At 40.3% G+C, this 18407-nt stretch overlaps 1 protein-coding gene across 1 annotated transcript; it reads right to left on the reverse strand.

The window, feature by feature from the left end:
- Positions 1-3565: 3565 nt before the first annotated feature.
- LOC136295379 (cytochrome P450 2J4-like) lies at positions 3566-16295 on the reverse strand. Its single transcript, XM_066193878.1, has 9 exons — positions 16125-16295; positions 15000-15162; positions 13959-14108; positions 11979-12139; positions 9364-9540; positions 7205-7346; positions 5169-5356; positions 4855-4996; positions 3566-4209 (listed from the first exon to the last, which is right to left on the reverse strand). The coding sequence occupies exons 1-9, from the start codon at positions 16293-16295 to the stop codon at positions 4031-4033; spliced, it is 1473 nt and encodes a 490-aa protein (XP_066049975.1). The 3' UTR covers positions 3566-4030.
- Positions 16296-18407: the final 2112 nt, after the last annotated feature.

An 18407-nucleotide genomic window follows, 5' to 3' on the forward strand; every position in this document is an offset into this window, starting at 1 on the left:
CTGTTTGGGGAAATGGCTGCAATTTTGTTATTGTTATTCCTTTAATATTAGCATCTCACACTGCAGGACAGCAAATAAATAGTTCCTGGAGTGTTTGGCTAAAAATACCACAGGCTGTGATTTCTTTGCAGATATTAGGAGGAGTTCATAAACTTTTCATTAAGGAAAGGATATCCCAAACTCAGATGAAATATTACTTAAAATTAGTACAGTTCATTGGCATTTTTGGTCCAATTATTTCAATGTCTCAGAAATTCCTAATGAAAACTTCTTTATTTTTTCCACTAAGTTTTTATTCAAAAATATCCAAAGAAAATATTTTAGTTCAGGACAGCAAATTTTAGTTTGAATTCTATAGCTTAAATGTGTTTTGAGTCACTGCAAAATTAAAATGTATCCTTCTGCTGCAGCTTACTGTTCTGTGGAAACCATAATGATCAAGAAAAAATCCCAGAGAAATTTTCCAGAGAAAATTGTAACTCCAGGAAGAAAGGAAGGAGGGAAAAATGAAAAATGCTGGAATAGGGTTGCTCTCACCTCTTCAGCTATGTGACATTAGAAGTACTAAGAAGAAGTATCCATGTTATAGCCCTTTCACACTTTCACAAAGGTAATAAATACAAATAAAAACATCCTGCATTTAAGTTTATTTGAATCTAGACAAGTTTGGGAATACCTCTTTCTTACCTTGCTGCAGACATCAGTAGCATCAAGATCTGGTAGCATCAAGAAATTAGGCCTTACCCAGTTCTGGTGCTTTTACTAACTATCAAGGTCCTCCATTGAATATTAAATAGTACTAGATGCAGGGGAGAATACCATTCAGTATATACTTCCAGTTTGAATTGGTGCTATTCATTTGAATTTCCTGACTTTTCCATGAAACTTTATCAGGTTTCAGATACCCCACATTTCCACAGAGTTTGTGAGATAGTGTCAGAGCCACATTAAAGAGCAGCAAATTACATTAACAGCTTCTCTCCTGAAAACAGACCTCTAGCAATGTCATCAAACAGAACTAAGTAACTTTGACATTATTTGGTGAGCACTGACTCTGCTTTCCTTCCAATGCTTAAATTTGATTATTTGAGGATATTCTGAGAAATGCGATCAGGCTGACTGATTTATAGCACTGCAACTTCTCTTACCGTCTGAAGACAAGGAAATGTTTGATCTTTTCCCATCCTCCACAGGTTTTCATAGGTAATTGCTAATAGCTCTGAGGTTGATACTATTCCTCTAAGTACCCTGGGATGAATCAGCTCTGCCAATTTGAAAACATCATGTTTATCTAGCTATTTTCTAAATTCTCCTTCCTATCCTAGACAGAAATCTTCCCTGAACACCAGTGGAGTTGAATGCATTGGCCATTTTCATTGACAATAAAAGCCAAAAAAGCCATTAAGTTTCCCATTTGCCAGAGAGCCTTCCTGATACACTGCAGTTTTGAGAAACCACCAGTTTCCTTTTTCCTCATTATGCTACTAGAAATACAGGTTTTTTTCTTTGCTACTTATATTTGCTTTGTGTATAAATTTTCAGTTAAAAGTGCATCGGATGAGCATCACAGATTCACAGGCTCTGAGCCTCTCCAAGAGCCACATGAACCCAAAATCTTCAGCTAAAATCTTCTCTAAGTTTTCTGTATTTTCCTTTATAGCCAGATCTTGTCCTGTATGCTTGAGCAGGTGCAAGCACCACTACAAAAATGGAGCCTGAGGAAGATGTGAGAAATAACACAGAAGCAATGACGCATATAAGAGAGAGGAATAAAGGGCGTGTGTGTGAGGGGGTGTCTCCAAGAGACCCCTTAAAAGCTCAGCAGCCTGGTTGGAGGTGACATCACACAGCCAAAGCTGAGAGGGTCAGCATGTGCTTCACAGGTGGGAGTTGGGCTTCTCTCAAATCTGCTCTCAGCTTCGTTGGCCTTCTGTGGCAACATCAGCCAGGCTTTAAAGAGGCTTTCAAAAGCTCAGAAAGACCAGGCTTTATTAGAAGATTTAGCTAAAGTGACTCACTTTTAAAAAAGATCAGGCAGGAACAGAAATGCTATGGCTGTGAAAAGCACAGCTCTCCCATCTTCGTGCTGTGAACTTCTCTCTGTCATCCTGCTGCTGCCATGGCTCACATGATGGGCTCTCATCCCCTGGACATTTTTTCACAATGGAATAGAAACCACCCACAAACAGTTCCTGTCACAGACAGGCATCAATAACATGCCCCAGACAAGCATCAATAACCTGCCCACATGTAAGGTGCAGTTCCTCTCTGAGGTGCCCTGTGTGTCTCCTCTTGCACACCTGCACGAGTGGTGTTTATGTCCCTTGTTTTGGGCTGTGCCATTCCCATGAGTTCAGGCAACTCAACCTGCTCCAGCTGCCTACAGCCTGTCCTGGCCATGATTCTATCCCAGGCTCATTTATGAGCTTCCCTTTTGGAAGAATATCTGGGAAAGCACATTGGCCATCAGGAGTGACAGCACCACAAAGCAGAGATGTTAATGCTTGTAATGTTACTGATGTTTCCAACTTCATTTCTAAGCAGCAATGACAGCTCCAACATCCCCAAATCACAGTGGTTTCAGCTTTGCCTTATCTCCCCATGCACACATGCAAATCCACACAGACTCTGACATCAGTTTCTACCAGGGCACAGTTTTCTGTCACGTAAAATGTCAGGATGTGATCTTCCATATTTCACTAGTGCTGTCCTGCCATTTAATTTAATAACAGCTAAATATCAAGTGGTTACTATTTTGATGCTGTGTTCCATCAGCCATTGAATTAGAAATAATGAGACAAATCTAAATTTGTGATTCATGGTGAACTGCCGGAACTAATCTCAATCACACAGCGGATGACATCGAGTGATAACCGATTTAACAGTTCCTGTTCAGCTGTCCTGTCCTCTCTCACAGAAACAGGAACATTAATGAAGGACAAGTTCACTTACACTTTACAAGACTTTTCCAGACAATATAAATACTTAACATAGGAACCAGTTTTTTCCTTTCCACTAATTATAGACTCTTTAATTGCATTTGACTAGTATTTGTGTGTATGGCAACCCTTTGTGGCTTCAGGAAGCTGAGCTGCTGAGGTGTTTAAAAAGTATCTTTGGCATTTTCCATGAACATTTTTCAATTTACCGTCATGTCTAACCAAAGGAGGTTCCTCACCCAAACTGCCCCTTGGAAAGTCCTTGCACCTGGTGTAGCAGCCTCCCAGTGCTGATCCTAACAGGAGTCAAGGTATGGGAGAAAACAGCTGGCCTGTTAGAAAAGACTTTCCAAAAATTGATTTGTCAGCCTTTTAAAATGCTAAAAGTATGTGCCCCAAAAGAAATCTTCTCTCTGTATCTTCAGTCTTCACCAAGTTTCAGCCTGCACGTTTTCCCTGCTGGACTCAGTTATTCTCTGACAAGTTTAAAGATGCCTTACACATGTTCTGCTGCATCAAATCTAGAAATTCTCAGTGAGCTGTAAGTCATCTATAAACAAGACCAGTTGTTATTTTTCCTTCATATCTTTTATTAGTGACCATCAACAAAAAGTTGACCGAAACATTGCTATTGATGATAGTGACATCAAGAGGTAGAATTTTCCAGGTATTTTTTCCCAATTTGCTTTTGGAAACAGGATAATGAATGAATTCATTATCAGAGATAATGAATGAATTTTTGTAGTCTGGCAGTCAATTTTATCATTTGCTCAGCAGTGTCACAGATTTATACCTGCCAGGCCAGACAGCAAGTGCAAGATGCCTTTATGGCTGAGAATGATGGAGCCTTACAGATCAGAATAATTCTTACCACAAACAAACAAACAAACAAACAAACAAACAAACAACCCCACCACCTTAATGAACATGTAACAGGGTCTAAATAAAATTCCCTACTATAGACAAAAGTTGGCTTTTGAACTAGAAATTCAAATCTAATACTAAAAGCATTATATGGTCTCAAGAGATGCATTCAGAAAAATAAGAAAGAGGTTTCACAGATGTTCTGTGATACACCACACATGTCCAGCCTAGCGGGGAATGGCACAAACCCTGTAGGGGTGGGGCTGCAGAGTGCCCCCAAAAACGGGCTCAGTGTTGATCTTGGTCACACCCTCAGGGAGCCGGAAGGTGAACGCCCGCAGGAGGCTGGCAAAGAAAATGAAGAGCTCGGTCCTTGCCAAGTGCTCCCCCAAACACACCCGGTGCCCTGCAGAGGGAAGAAGGGAAGGACAGTGAGTAAATAAGCCTGACCCCAACAGCAGCTGTATTCATCCTCACACAGTGCAAAGGTATTTTTCCAGGTCCAGAATTTCTGTAGGACTTAATGCAATCAATGACACAAAGCTTCATGTATTTCTTCCTTCAAAGATTTTTATCTGCAGCTGCAGATAACCGTGTAACTCCTCTGTTCTCTTCAATTACCTCAAATGCCTCATCTTCATTTGACTGACAACTTAAAACGAATTCATTTCATCATGTAAATGAAGAATAAGGACCTGCTTTTCCTGGGAGATGTCATGTTCTAATGTTGAATGCATAAAGAATCAAGAGGATTGCTTGAAAGTGCTTTCCATACATGTGTCTGGTATGAAATGAGTGCCTGAAACCAATCATTAGAAGAAAATTTTCTTCCAAAATAGGGCAAGTTAGATATATATGTTTGTCAGGATACCTCTGATTTTCCATGTTATTATTTGTTCAGTAGAACATATATCACTGAAAATAAACATGTTGATTTAAGCACTGTTTTCCATGAAAAGGTTTAGAATAGACAACCAATAACTTTTTAATAGATATCTTCATTCTACGACACCAATCCAAACTGCTGATGTTTGTGCTGTACCTTACTTACCTATCGAGAATGGTAAAAAGGCTTCTTGGGCCACAAAGTTTCCATCCTTATCCAAGAAGTGACCAGGGTTGAACTGTCGAGGTGTTTCCCACTGCTCTGGATCATACAAAGATGAAGCAATATTTGGAAGAATTATGGTGCCCTGAAAGGAGAAAAACATTCATTCTGTTCGTTGTTCACATTCAGACTGTGACCCAAAGGCATCCAGCCCCTCTTCTATTAAAGAGAATACCCTGGCACAAACAGATTTTAATCCACACCTTGCTCTACTGATGCAGAAAAAGTCTGTAGCAACTGAGAAACCGTGTCTGTACCTTTTTGAGAGGAAAGCCAAGCAAGGTTGTGTTCCTCACACACACCCTGGGCATGCCAACTGAAATAATGTTGCTGAAGCGTTGGATCTCATGAACCACAGCATTTGTGTATGGCAGTTCTCTCCGATCCTCATAGCAGATTAACTTGGAGGGACCCAGAACAGCATCCAGCTCCTTCTGCACTTTCTCTGTGGAAAATACTCAGTTTCAGGCAGAAAAACATATCAAGTATTTTCAGTCATTTCATTTTCGAAGACATTTCCAGCTTAGAACTATGAGAACAGCACCACAATCAATACAGAAAATTAACTAACTTTTAATGAAGAAAATTAAAGTAGCAGGATGTTCCAACAGCTTAAACATATGAGAGCTCTGAAAGTAAGTAACTTTTAATGAAGAAAATTAAAGTAGCAGGATGTTCCAACAGCTTAAACATATGAGAGCTCTGCTTCTGGGTCTGAAGTCATATGATCGTAGATTAAGAAAAGACAGTTTTAAATTTTTGAGCAACAACTAAGTGTTGCCTTACTACCACAAATCCAAGAGATAACCGATTTATCTTTGGGTTTTCTTTGCCTAGGTGCCTCAAACACCTGCAGCCAGATAGAACATTAGGCTCACAGCTCTCTGAAATTTATGCCGGGTGAGTCTGAGCCTTAAAAGTCTAATTACTGTTAAAAGGACACCGTTCTTACTCAGGGCATCTGTTAAGTGAAGCAATGCCAACTAGAACAAGGTCCAAATACCATTTAAAAGAATGGATGTACTGCTTCACACCTGCCTTTTAATCAAGAACAACATGTTTTAAACTACTTATTGCCTGGGAGTCTTGGGGGCATTAACAACAAAAAAAACCCCTTTGATTTATAAACTTCAGGAGAGGCAGTACACATCTAATAAAAATACCTCCGATTTTTAGTAAATGATCCTGTCTTTTTCCAGGCCTTTTGAAGCAACAGAAAGATGCAGGGAAGTCCATCCTGCATTGATCAGTATGTGCCTGTTCATATCAAGCCTGCCCTGTGACTGCCAGCAGTCCTTCATTAAACTGACAACAGAGTTTTAAGCATCTTACAGAATTTAAAATATATATTCAGAAATATTTTAAAGTAAACTTCCTTCGATGTAGAACTATCTTGCAGAAGCACTTTAGAATCCAGGTAGTTTGAAGTAATCAGTCACTGCATAATTTAAACACACATTTCTATTCCCGATTCAGTGATGAGGCAGAAGGCCAAACTTCTCCTAATGGTACAAAGTGGAACACTCTCACTGGATGTCAACACAGGCAAAGCATGAATGGGTTCAAAAAAAAGCCACCAATTAATTAAATGAGGACAGACATACCAGTGTCAGCTCATTCTGAGAGCCCTGATGCAATGTATTACTCAAGAAGCACAGGAAGGATCACTCTGCACATACGCTGCCTTCCCAAATATGTGCAAGGTATTATATTCAGCAAAATAAAATTGTACAGGTGAGTCAGTGCTTTCATAACCTTAATTCGAGTAAGTGATAACAAAACATGTGATAACATGAGATTAAGCAGAATTTCTTGTCTGACAGCTACAAGTTGACCAAAGTTTTCTTATTTTCATCTCTTTCATCCTTTTATAATCTTGTTCTCCTCTGAATATTTGTACATATTCTGCAACCTAACTGTGAGGTTTCTGTTATCCAGCATAAGATATCCTTCTTCCTTTGGTTTTTACTCAGTGTTCTATGAAAGGGATTGGTGGTTATTTAAAAACTAGACTTAATACCAAACTTCTTAGATACACATAGATGTAACAGAGGAGCTATCTGTTTCCACTCCTCACCAGAATAATTTCTGGTACAAGAAACTCAAATACATCACAGAGTTAATTTAATCTCTGGATCTACTGATGCTGACTAGGGCAGACCTACAAGTACAAAAAAGTACATATGCCACTGGGAATATATGAATATCTACGGATAATCTCTGATCCATGAAAATGTTATGTCTTGTTTTTTCTATTGCATGGGAGATATTTGTGACAGGATTATTTATTCACCTTGGATGTCTGGGTTTGCCACCATATAGAGAAGGCCCCAGTACAAAGTAGTGCTTGATGTCTCTGATCCACCCAAGAAAAGGTCATTTATAGAATAAACCATGTTGTCTTCATTGTATGTTGTCCTGGGTTCATCTTTGGACTGCAAATGATAAGAAAAGTTAGAGGCTTATACATGACAGTTAGAAAAAACCGAATAGGATTAAATGTGATTTTAGAACTGGCTCCAAGCTGCAGTGTCTTGTCCTTATAGGACAATACAGAAAGACTGCTAAGGAATGTTAGACACCACTGATGGCTATCAACACAAAAAATAACATTTCACAAACAGACAAATAGACAAGCCGTTTGTTCCACTCTTGATCATCAAGCTTAAGCACATGTTCTTTGAAAAAAAAAATGGCCTAATGTGCAAACAGTGGGTAATTTAGAGTGTTACCTAAGTAAATCTTCCTCTAAAGATGTGTACCAGTGTGTCATTCTTCATGTCTCAAGTCACAGTCCACCACTCAGTTGTTCTACCAAGCAATAGAGTGACCAGGCAGTGAACACTGGGCTGAGTAAAGTTCTTAACCTGTGGCATTCAGGTTTCTTCTAAACAAGGGCACAATGACTCACATTCAGCTGATCTGGGGTTTTACAGTTTTCAATTAGGAGTGTGAAGATGTGTATGTATACACTGAAATTATAAATAAACATGGTTACGTTCTGGGGGAATTCATTGTCTATATTTAGGGAGGTTATCCTCAAGGGTGTTGAACCTTTCTCTTGCCAGTGGAGCAATTGAAAAGAAGGAGAGATGCTTCTCCCTACTGTAATATCATCTAATCTTTTTTTATTGCCCCTGTTCATCTATTACAGACAGTTCAATTTTTTTAAATAAACAAACTTGGATGATTTCCATCCAGCAGAGTCCCAGAAGAGCTCACTGAAACAATTTCTGGTATGCTGATGTTCAAGTCTCATAAATCCTAGAACAGCAGTGAAAGGCTTTGGAAACAGTCAAACACTTTGGAAGGCCAGGTGTGTTACTGTGCTGATATTAAAAAAAAAAAAAAAATAAAAAATAAAACAAGAGGATCCAAGGAACTAGAAGCCCTTTAGGCTGACATCCAACCTGACATAAGAATATAGCAGCTGATGTAGGAATTGATCAATAAATAATTATCAGGGAGAGGTAGGTGAGTGCTGCAGCCCAGCAGGTTGTGGCTGCCTCTGTTGCTGCTACCAGCACATGACAGTGGCTGTCCCTGCAGGACAGCACTGCCACCAGGAGCAACAGTCACTGCCCACTTCCCCAGGGACTTTGACTCTCTGGGCCCCCCTTGCCTTGCCACACCCAAGTAAGACCAGTCTCATCTTCCCACTTCCTCCTCTTTCTTCTTTCTCTTCCTGTCACCAAGCTGAACAGGAAGAGGGAAATATCCTGCCACAGTAGAGGAAAGGGGCAAGGAAAGGTGATTTAAGTGAAGGCAGGAGTCACAGAGGGGAAAGGCAACAGACAGTCCAGTGATCAGGGCTGGGATCCATTACTCAAGAGAGTCGTACAAAGTGATCCTGGTATGGTCAAGAAAAGAGAGAGATCTTGTGCACACCTCCTACAGCCCTTCACAGCCCTATGGATTCCCACCTACCTCTACTACACCTGCCTGACCAAAATGCCCTTTTTTGTCCCAGTTCCTTTGTCTGCTTGACATATTGCTGACCCTGGCACTTTCCTCCAGTCTTGTCCGAAACCCTGCTGACTCCTAGGTTATTTCTCCATAAAATGTTCTCAAAATCCAGCTGTCCTCTTGCAAATTCTCTTGGCTAACCTTTACCAGTAAAATACTGTAACCAGAGCATCCCAGTCTGTCTTCCAAAGTTCTCTTGCTGTTCACTTAGTAATTCAGGATTCTTTCCTGGAGACCTTCAATCATTTTACAACTTGTGCCAATGAAAAAAACCAGCAGTGCATTAACCTGTCTTTAATGAAAGGACTGCAAGGTGCTATGGCATATCAACGATCAGAAAGGATTTTGGAAGATCTTGATTATTGGATTCACATGGCAATGTCTAGAAAGGCAAGAGATTGTGATGATTCAGACTGGCTATGATGATTCAATGATCCATTTTGACCTTTTCCCCCATGACTGTGTGATTGGGCAGAAAAAACTTACTTTTTCAATGTGATCCAGGTAGAAGTCAATGAAATCCTCTGGTTCCTCTGGCATCCCACGCTCTCTGTGCATTCGGATCTCTCTCCGTGTAAAGTTGCTCAGGACATCATAATATTCCAATGCCTTCTTATGAGGCCCAGGGATACGGCTCATCAGCCAGGGGAAGATTTCATAGAGCTGTGGTGGGAGTGACACACAAGAGGTCCTGCAAAGTCTCTATCATAAGAAAATGCACTAGGAAGGCCTGCTACAAAGAGAGGTAATATTCATGTTACCTTGGGATTAGGGTCTCATTAGTAAAATATCCTGACAAAGACTGTGCTTGGGCTTTCAAGCTGTGAAAAGCGAACTATATAATGTCTAGTTTTGATGGTAAGATTCAGAGTTCCACAGGCTTTCAGCTCAATCACAAGTCAAATAAGAATTACTATAACTAGAATGAATGGTATTCATCTATGCAGTTATTCATAGCTTCAATTGCTATGAACTGCATTCAGGCATTTTAAAAGTGAGCTCCTGCCCTCCAGTGGAGAATACCGGGAAAGGAAAAGCAAAAGCTGGAAACTCCTCACCAGGATGCTTGACAACGCAAGGACTGGCTCCCGGCGGCTGCTTTACAGGCTGAGTAAGCCCCAAAGTACTCTTTACCAATCGACCTCTCAAGGGTCCTCCATGAAATTTCAAATATCTGAAACCCAGAAAAGCTAAGGAACAGTTACCTTACAATTTGGAGTATTCTTCTCTAGAAAGAAAGACAGGGTTACCTGACATAATCAGATTATTTTTTCCTTCTGTTTTAGCATTTGGGAAAATCTGGCCCAAGAGATAGCTGATTTTGACCTATTCTGAGAGCTAGAAAGTTAATTCAGGTTTCCAGCCTACATTTATGCCTGGGTAATCTGTATATTCTTGCATCTGCAAGATATAACATCCTCTTAATACTTATTTTTCTGCTCAAAATATAATTCCATTGTTTCTTTACCACTAGAGTTTTTATCCTTTCTCAGCCTTCATTTTTGCTGAGCTCTTCTTGCACTCTCTTAATCACACTACAGAAAGCATGTTATTAGGTGTTCACTGGAATGTGGTTGAATTAGATAGATTATACTTGTGTCTTCTTGGGAAATCAGTTCTTATTGTCAGACATCCAATTATTAGTTAATGATTGCCTTCTCACAAAAAACAAAAACAAAACAAAAAAAGTACTAATCCAGTCCTTGGTGAATTCACTCAGAACTTCATATCCTTTTTGGTTAGTTGTTAGTTCCATCTCTGGTATTTTTTTACTTGGAAAATGTGTTCAGAAGCCTTAGACACAACTGTGGTCTGACTAATCACAGAAAGTTGCCCAGATTACAGGCATTCCTACTCCCAAATGTCTGCCCTCTGCAGCCACTCTGGCACTCTAAGTGGAATTTAGCTGTCAGTGTTCAAGACAGGAACTGCATCCTGGGTACCTGCCAAAACTCCTCCTCCATTTATGGAGAGGCCCAATCCACAGTGTCCCCCTGTTCAGTGCCTGGCAGCATGAAATCCAGATAAGAAATGGGGATGTGGATGCAGCAATATCCCCTTCTTTGCATAATACCGGGTACTCATTGCATCTGGGAGCTGGGGAGATGGTGGCCAACCCTCTAGAATAGTTTGAACCCCTGTTCTTATTTCCCCAACAGTGTCTTAGTCACTGGACTAAATCAAATCAAAGCCAAGATAGGAAGCAGAGAAGAAAAGGAGGTATGTTCTCTGTCCTAAAAGCAGGTGTCACCTGCCACCACTATACCCGACTTACAGAACCAAATCTAAACTAAGCAAAAGGGAACCTGTCCATAACTTAGTGAGAAGAATGCTCCATGGGATGTTGGGAGACATCTGTATTCCAGGAATTGCTTATGTATTCTATATTAAAAAGTTACTCATAAGATGTATGGGACGACTTCAGCAGTGAAACCAGAACCAGAACTGCCAGAAAATTTTAATTATTTCTGTGCAAAGCAGGCCTCTAGTGTCAGATGGATCACTGATTCCCAGATTGTTTAGTTGCCAAGCTTGCAGTTATATTTGCTGTCTTAGCTTTTCCTGCCTTCTGCAGCCTGTGCCTGGAGCTGCTCCTCAGTCAGGGTAAAGGAGTAGAATTTCTGTGGGAAATCTTCAAGTTTGTGTCTTACAGAAGAAGTCGAGATAAGTAGCCACAGACAAAACACGTTGGTATTAGGCTCATTCCTCTCTCTGTTGACTGTATATAAAACAGCGTCTAAAGTTGGCACATGAGCCACACTTTCAGACCTCATGTTCAATATTTAGGAATTACAATGTCCAATGCAGAAACCTGTGGTGCACAGGGTTGAGAAACCAAGTAACAAACATGACCCATGAGCAGTCCAAGAACCTCTCTCTTATTGCAAGGTTTATTGGCAAGCTACCGCTGTACCCAAATACAGGAGAGTGAACACAAATGCCCGAGGCTGGCATGTGGAACCTCATGATCACACTTTGAGAGAGTTCACTGCCCAGTAAAACTGCATGGGGCATCACTCACCCATTCTAAAACTTTTGCCCAATAGCTCTTGAATCACTCTCTGTCTTATTCAGAAAAATACAGCAGGTCATTCACTTACATGGTGAATATAGCTGCCCCCGAACTTGAAGATATGTTCTGTAGCTTTAATCAGCTCATGAAAGGACTCATCCTCTCTGGAGAAACGATGTCCATACACGACAGCACAAATTACATTTGAGACAGAATGGAAAAGAGGGAAAGAAGGATCCACAGGTTTCCCTGCAACCAGAATAATAAATATAACTGTTAATGTCTCCTGCTTTAGTGAAATGTGAGAATCCTCTTAGTTACCCACAGGACTTTAAAGAAGGCACTGCATTTCACAGAGAAGCAGCAATATTTTTTGCAAAACTGTTGTACCAAGCTGATTCCTTACAACTGTATTGCAATCTCATAAGCCCAGGAATGTGTGGCACCTAAAGAAATGCCAGATGTGTAAAATATGGCATCATATGATAGAGGAAATTTAGAGGTAAGGGAAAAAAATTCTGTGCAAATTTGCTTTCTGGCAAAATCAAAATATGACTCAAGCATGGGAATGACTGAGAACACCATGGACAAAGGGAACCTGAGGGCAGAAGAGCAAGAAGAGAGACAACTTTATTAAGCAAGGACACACAGACATGCGAGGCTACTGTGTTTTGTCTGACCTTGCTAGAGACATGCGACCTCCAGTAAGATAAAATGTTGTAAACTCCTTTCAACCAATTGTGTCAGCAGTATAATAACTAATTTTAAAGCAGTTATTTGAAACCTAATCCCAAGAAAACTATTTTGTGACTGTGGAATATATGACCATAAAAAATTTCATTTGTGTATGTATTGATGCAACTGCCCAACAGCCAAGGCACGATTCTGTTTAGCAACTTACTGTTTTGGGCTTTTTTCCTTGCACACATGGTCACATCTCAATCTCTCCTAGCTCTTAAACCACGGGATTTGGCTCAATCTAATTATTTTTAATTGATGCAACACTAGCCACAGCATGTCCTGATTTATTGTGCCTTTGCATAATGATTACTATTGGGAAATCCAAATCACGTGATCCTAACTGGGTTGATAAGGGTAGAATCTTGTAATGGAGACAAGATTCTAGTCGGTGCTTTACAGAGTGTGTGCAAATGGCATTACAAGGCTTAATTCATCAGCATTGATTTTGTCTCTTTATGCACCAGCACCATAAAGGAGCCAGAAAATGTGCCCTTGAGGCAAAGGCCAACATCATCCTGGGCTGCATTAGGAAATTAATTGCTGGCAGGCCAAGGGAGGTGATCCTTTCCCTCTGATCAGCACTGGCAAGACCCAGCTGAAGTGCTGGGTCCAGCTCTGGACTCCCCAGTATGAGAGCCATCAGCATATTAGAATAAATTGAGCAAAAGACAGCAAGGACAATTAAAGAATTGATGCATCTGGCATAAGAGGGGTTGAGAGAGATGGACTATTTAGTCTGGAGAAGGGAAGACTTAGGGAGATACCTAAATATGTATAAATACGTGGTGGAGGGGTATAAAGAACATAGAACCAGACTTTTCTCAGTGGTATCAAGTGGGACAACAGGGAAAAATGTAAATACATTAAATTCTGCATAAACACAAGAAATGTTTTTAGTATAGCACTCACTGAACAGTGGAACTGGTTACCCAGAGAGGTGGTGAAGTCTCCATTGCTGCAGATATTTACAACTCAGCCCTAAGAAACCTGCTCAGATTGACACTTCTTTGAGTAGGGGTAAGACTAGACCATCTTCAGAGATCCCTTTCCACTTAGGTTGTTCTATAAGGTAAAAAATAAATAAGCTCCAGTTTTTCTTCTCAATTTTAGTAGTTTTGTAAATAATTTTGAGCAAGAATAGTCTTGAAAACACAAGTTGGACTGGGGGCTTTGCATGTTCAGTCCATTCCACACAGACAGTGTAAGACCCTGCATACTCTCCTGTGGAACAAAAGCTGCCCTCAGTTTCAGGACAGGACAGAGAAGTTCATACACTAAAGACATCAGACTAATGGCAAAAATGTATTGATGTTTATTGCAGAAATACCTTTCATGCTTGCAAAGAAGTCTACCAGGTAGTGGGCTTCTTCTTGGACTCGGTGCTCCAGACCTCTCTTCCCCAGACCAAGGTTGCGTAAAGTCTTCAGAGCAAACCTTCTCTGCTGCTTCCAGGTGTGACCAGTTGCCAACATAATTCCTGCATCCATTAAAGGAAGAGCTCTTTTTCATGACAATATCAATCATAGACAAAGGCTATATTAAGGGATTTACTAAGCTACAGGATGTAATTAGGCTGTTGTATTGCCTGTGAAAACAAAGGTACGAAGGAACAGCTCTGGCCTGTAATCATGTTGGCAGGGCTGAAATGGACAAAACTCAGCTGGGTAGTAGGATGACTTGCAGGATTAAGTTGGACCCCAGACCTCAGGGTATCTCAGCTCCTTCTCTAGATACTCTTTGCAGTGCTTGCATCACACTCTCTGCTATGCCTGAAGCTCACCTGAATGAGGGTAATGATTCTCATGAAGGGAAAAGGGGAAGGAGTTCTGACTGTCCACAGTCAGAGAGAAAAGTTCCTGTCTGCAGGGCAGGAAAGTTCAGTCTTTGAGCTTTGGGAATTTCTAGTGTGGTTGGTGGCATGAAACCTCCAGCAAGGTTGAAACAGAAGCACACTGAACTTCCAGGTACAACTGTGCCAGCAGGAAAATATTCACAAAAGGAGGGGAATGGGAAGAAGATCTCACCATCCAAAGTCACTCTTCCACGAAATATGTCATAGTGGGAGGCAGCTTGTCCAGGACAAGGAATTGGGTTGTTTCCTACTTTACCCCCATTTCTCTGTGGCACAACTTACCGTTGCCTCACCTTATCACCTCAGAATCTGCCCCAGTGAGTATTCCATAGAAGATATTATGAATCCTTTTCCTCTTGCTAGTATTTTCCTCCTGCTACTCTCCAAAAGCTATTTCACCTCTCTGTACCTTGCAGTTCACCTCTGCTACCTCTGAAGGTGGTCACAAGCAACAAAATATATTGCAATTTGTCAAGATGACACTTCTGTGCACTATTTATGCCAGGAAATTCTCACCTTTTCCTTTGGCCATTGCTCTGAACATAGGTGACACTGGCCTCCCAGAAACATCTTCAGGGTGTGTGGTCATGCCATCCTTCACTGCTTGGAATCCATTCAGTATAACCACTGGGGCCCATCCAAACCATAAGGTGAATATGTTGCCATGAGTTTTTGCCAGCTAGAGATGGGAGAGAAGCCAGGAAAGCACAGATGAAATCCCACACACTGCAAACAGAGGATGAACCTGTTTTTGCACTGATTACAGGACCAGCCCTAAGGTGATGTTCTCCATTTTTCCCACCAGACTACCATAACCACCGAGAAAGTACGAATGTGTTTTCCAACATTCACTGTTGCATCTGTGTATTCCCACTTTTCAGAACCACTTGCCTATGTCAAGAAACATTATGTACCTTTTATTACTGTATATAATCCAAGGATCAGTTCACAGTCATTTGTGGGACACAGGATATTTTCTATTTATTAATTTATTTCAAGAAGATTTCTATCGCTTCTACAAGTAAAGTAGCACAAAAGAACACAAAACTGTCAGAGGAGTAATTAGCTTAGAGACTGGACTGACTTCTTTCCTCCCACCTGTTTTTGATCTTGTCAGTACAAACAAGCTCATACACATGGAGTTATTTTTTACTGCTTGAGCAAGAGAGTGCCAGTGTTCAGAAAGCTACAAATCCATGCTATGAAAGTAATTTTTTAAAATAATATCTTTTCCCTAACTCCAAATCTGAAATATCATCCCTAAAGATATTTATTCCTCAATTACATCAATTTTCACATGAAATCATCAAATTTAGTGGCAAGAGGTGATAGAAAGGTATCAATTTCAGTGAAAATCTGTTGAAATGGCATAGATTTAAACACCAGAATGACCTTCACACATTCAGAAATTTCAGTACCAGGTTTCTTAGCTTGGCAAACTACTTTACACTGCAATATCTTTTTCTAATTTTGTGAACCAAACCACCAGTTCAGAACCAAACCAAATGTGATATTACAGTAGCCAGTTAACAGTTACTACTAATGTAGTTTTGAGAGAGGATGTTTTCACATAGCAAACAACATGAGAAAGGAGAAATCACAAAGACTTTTAGACAATAAGGAGTATCTGAAAATAAGTACCTTCATAAGGAGATCACGATTCAACTGAAATTTCAGCTGTATCAGCGTCCCAAGGACTGGGAGAGGGACTGGTCCAGGAGGAAACTGTCTCCGCACTCGCTGCAACTTTAAAAACTGTGTAATTAGAAGAAATACAGCCACTGCTACAAGAGCTTGACTTATGGTCAACATTTTACTCGTCCACCTTTACCAGGTTGCCTTAATTCAAAATTGCCTATTGAAGCTATTAAGGCTAGTTGCTAAACGAGTTTTTTCCTAAGAGCTTGGATTCACATCATAAGTGTTCCCTGTCTCTAACCCTCCCTCTTTATTATCAACCACTCCCTTTTTGTTCCACTTACTGCATTCTCATGCTTCAGCATATTAATAGATACACACCCTTCTTCTTCTCATCCAGATTATACTTATTCTATATGGATCGCAGGATTTGTAGGAATGGTGGCTTAAAAGACTAGGGCCAAGATTTTCCAGGCAATAGAGATACACATAAACTCTCCATCCAGTTGTTCTGAGACAATTTTGAATGGTATGTATTCCTACAAATATTCCAGGAATGCTTTTAGAAAAGCAATAGCCATACATACAAATTAAGCAGGCAAATGTAAGTGGATATTAAATCTAGGAGTTTTTAAATTGGTTTGTATATATTCCACGTACACGTTATATCTAGCACTGGCACGGCTGATAGAAGTTAAAAGCCCACATTTATCTTAAGATACATATACAACTATCTAATGCTTAATATAAAAAGCAAAATTTGTTACACTTTTGAATGTAATTGGAAACATAATGGGATTGATGTATGACCTCACTTTTTTCCCTAACCTGTTAGCACTAGGTAAACTCGTGGAGAGTTTTGTCTGCTTCTGCATTTCCCCGTTCAATCTTGACATAAGTTGGGTACCCTATATGATTTGAGAAATCATCACAAAGTATGTGAGATAAATAACACATATTCAAAGAGAAAATACATCTAGTATTAAATATAAAGATTTAAAAGAAAAAATAATTAAAACATCAGAAAAACTTAGCAGGCATCTTGAGCTACAACCAGAATGAAGGGCCCCAGCAAGAACTAGTCATGACATGAGTGTGGATTCTGGGTAACTTGAAAACAGAGTCTGTAGCCAAGGCTCTTTGCCAAGTCTCAACACTGGCAGGAACCACAGACACAGCACCAAGGGTGTTCACATGCTGCAATCAGACCATGGAAATCTCACTAGGGGGGTTCTGGGCACCACATAACCATGACCATTGCAATCCTGTGTTATGGATCCAGACTGGTATGCTACCCTGTCAAAATTGCCCATGCCTTGAGAGCAAAGCACTTGTAAAAGAAGTGTTTCCACTAATCTTCTGAGAAAACTGCCAAGACGTCCACCAGCTCACTTGTTGCAAGCTGATTTTGGGACAGAAACTATTTCCAAATTTTGTGACTCTGGAACACAGTAGACCCTTGTCCAGAAGGAACAGCCTGGAGTCTGCCAGCACACAGTTTACAAACCTTCAGGTCAATTAGCCTTCAGCCACAAGTCTTCATTACCACTAATGCATAACTGATTAATGTGTGTTAACCAAGGGATGTTTGTAGGTTTCCACTTAAGTTTTGTTTGTGTACACTAAAAATGAGATTTTTCAAGACAATAATTTCTAATTTAGCTCTCTCCTTCAACAGGAAAAGTAAAATTCTCTTTAGAAAGAAATTGGTTTAGTTTTGCCTTCTCTGTCTCCAGTGTAATCTCACAAACTCTGCTTCAAATTCCCCAGTTTATCAGAACTTTTAATTTGGAATCATTATAATACACTCCGTTTTCTTTTAGATATTAGAAGATTTTCCATCTAAATGATTTCTATCAGGAAAAGTGATTTTTGCCCACTGGAACTTAAGCCCCAGTGCCTTCACCCCACAGGGACTGCAGTCTCACACTTTTAACCAGTGTTCAGCTGGAGCCAGCCTGGAATGCAGTTCTCTCACGCTGGAAAATGAAGATGAATGTGGGTTGATTCAGATCTGAGGCATGGGATTTATCTTATTTCATTTGATGGAAAATGTATTTATGAGATAGCCGAGGCTCCATTTTCTTAATTACTAAATGCAACCAGCAGCAGCATTTCTTCAGCACTATCTACCAGCTATTCTTTAGCTGTTTTTAACTTGCTAAAGGCAAGCAAGTGCTGCCTCCGCTCCTGGATCCAGATGGATACAAATGAATCATTCTCTTACCAGCATGGAGCCACGTTTGTAGGTTCAGCATGAGAGGACTTCCTACCAACCACCTACCA

This window comes from Chamaea fasciata, unplaced genomic scaffold, assembly GCF_029207755.1.
Source record: "Chamaea fasciata isolate MVZ Bird 193981 ecotype frontalis unplaced genomic scaffold, bChaFas1.0.hap1 SCAF_11, whole genome shotgun sequence".
Classification (NCBI taxonomy): Eukaryota; Metazoa; Chordata; class Aves; order Passeriformes; family Sylviidae; genus Chamaea; species Chamaea fasciata.

Coding starts and splice junctions, on each gene's coding strand:
- LOC136295379 (XM_066193878.1), bottom strand. CDS start 16,295: ATGTTGACCATAAGTCAAGCTCTTGTAGCAGTGGCTGTATTTCTTCTA. Junction 7,347..9,363: donor ACCTGGATCACATTGAAAAA/GTAAGTTTTTTC, acceptor TATCATTTGCAG/TCCAAAGATGAACCCAGGAC. Junction 5,357..7,204: donor GGCAAACCCAGACATCCAAG/GTGAATAAATAA, acceptor TATTTTCCACAG/AGAAAGTGCAGAAGGAGCTG.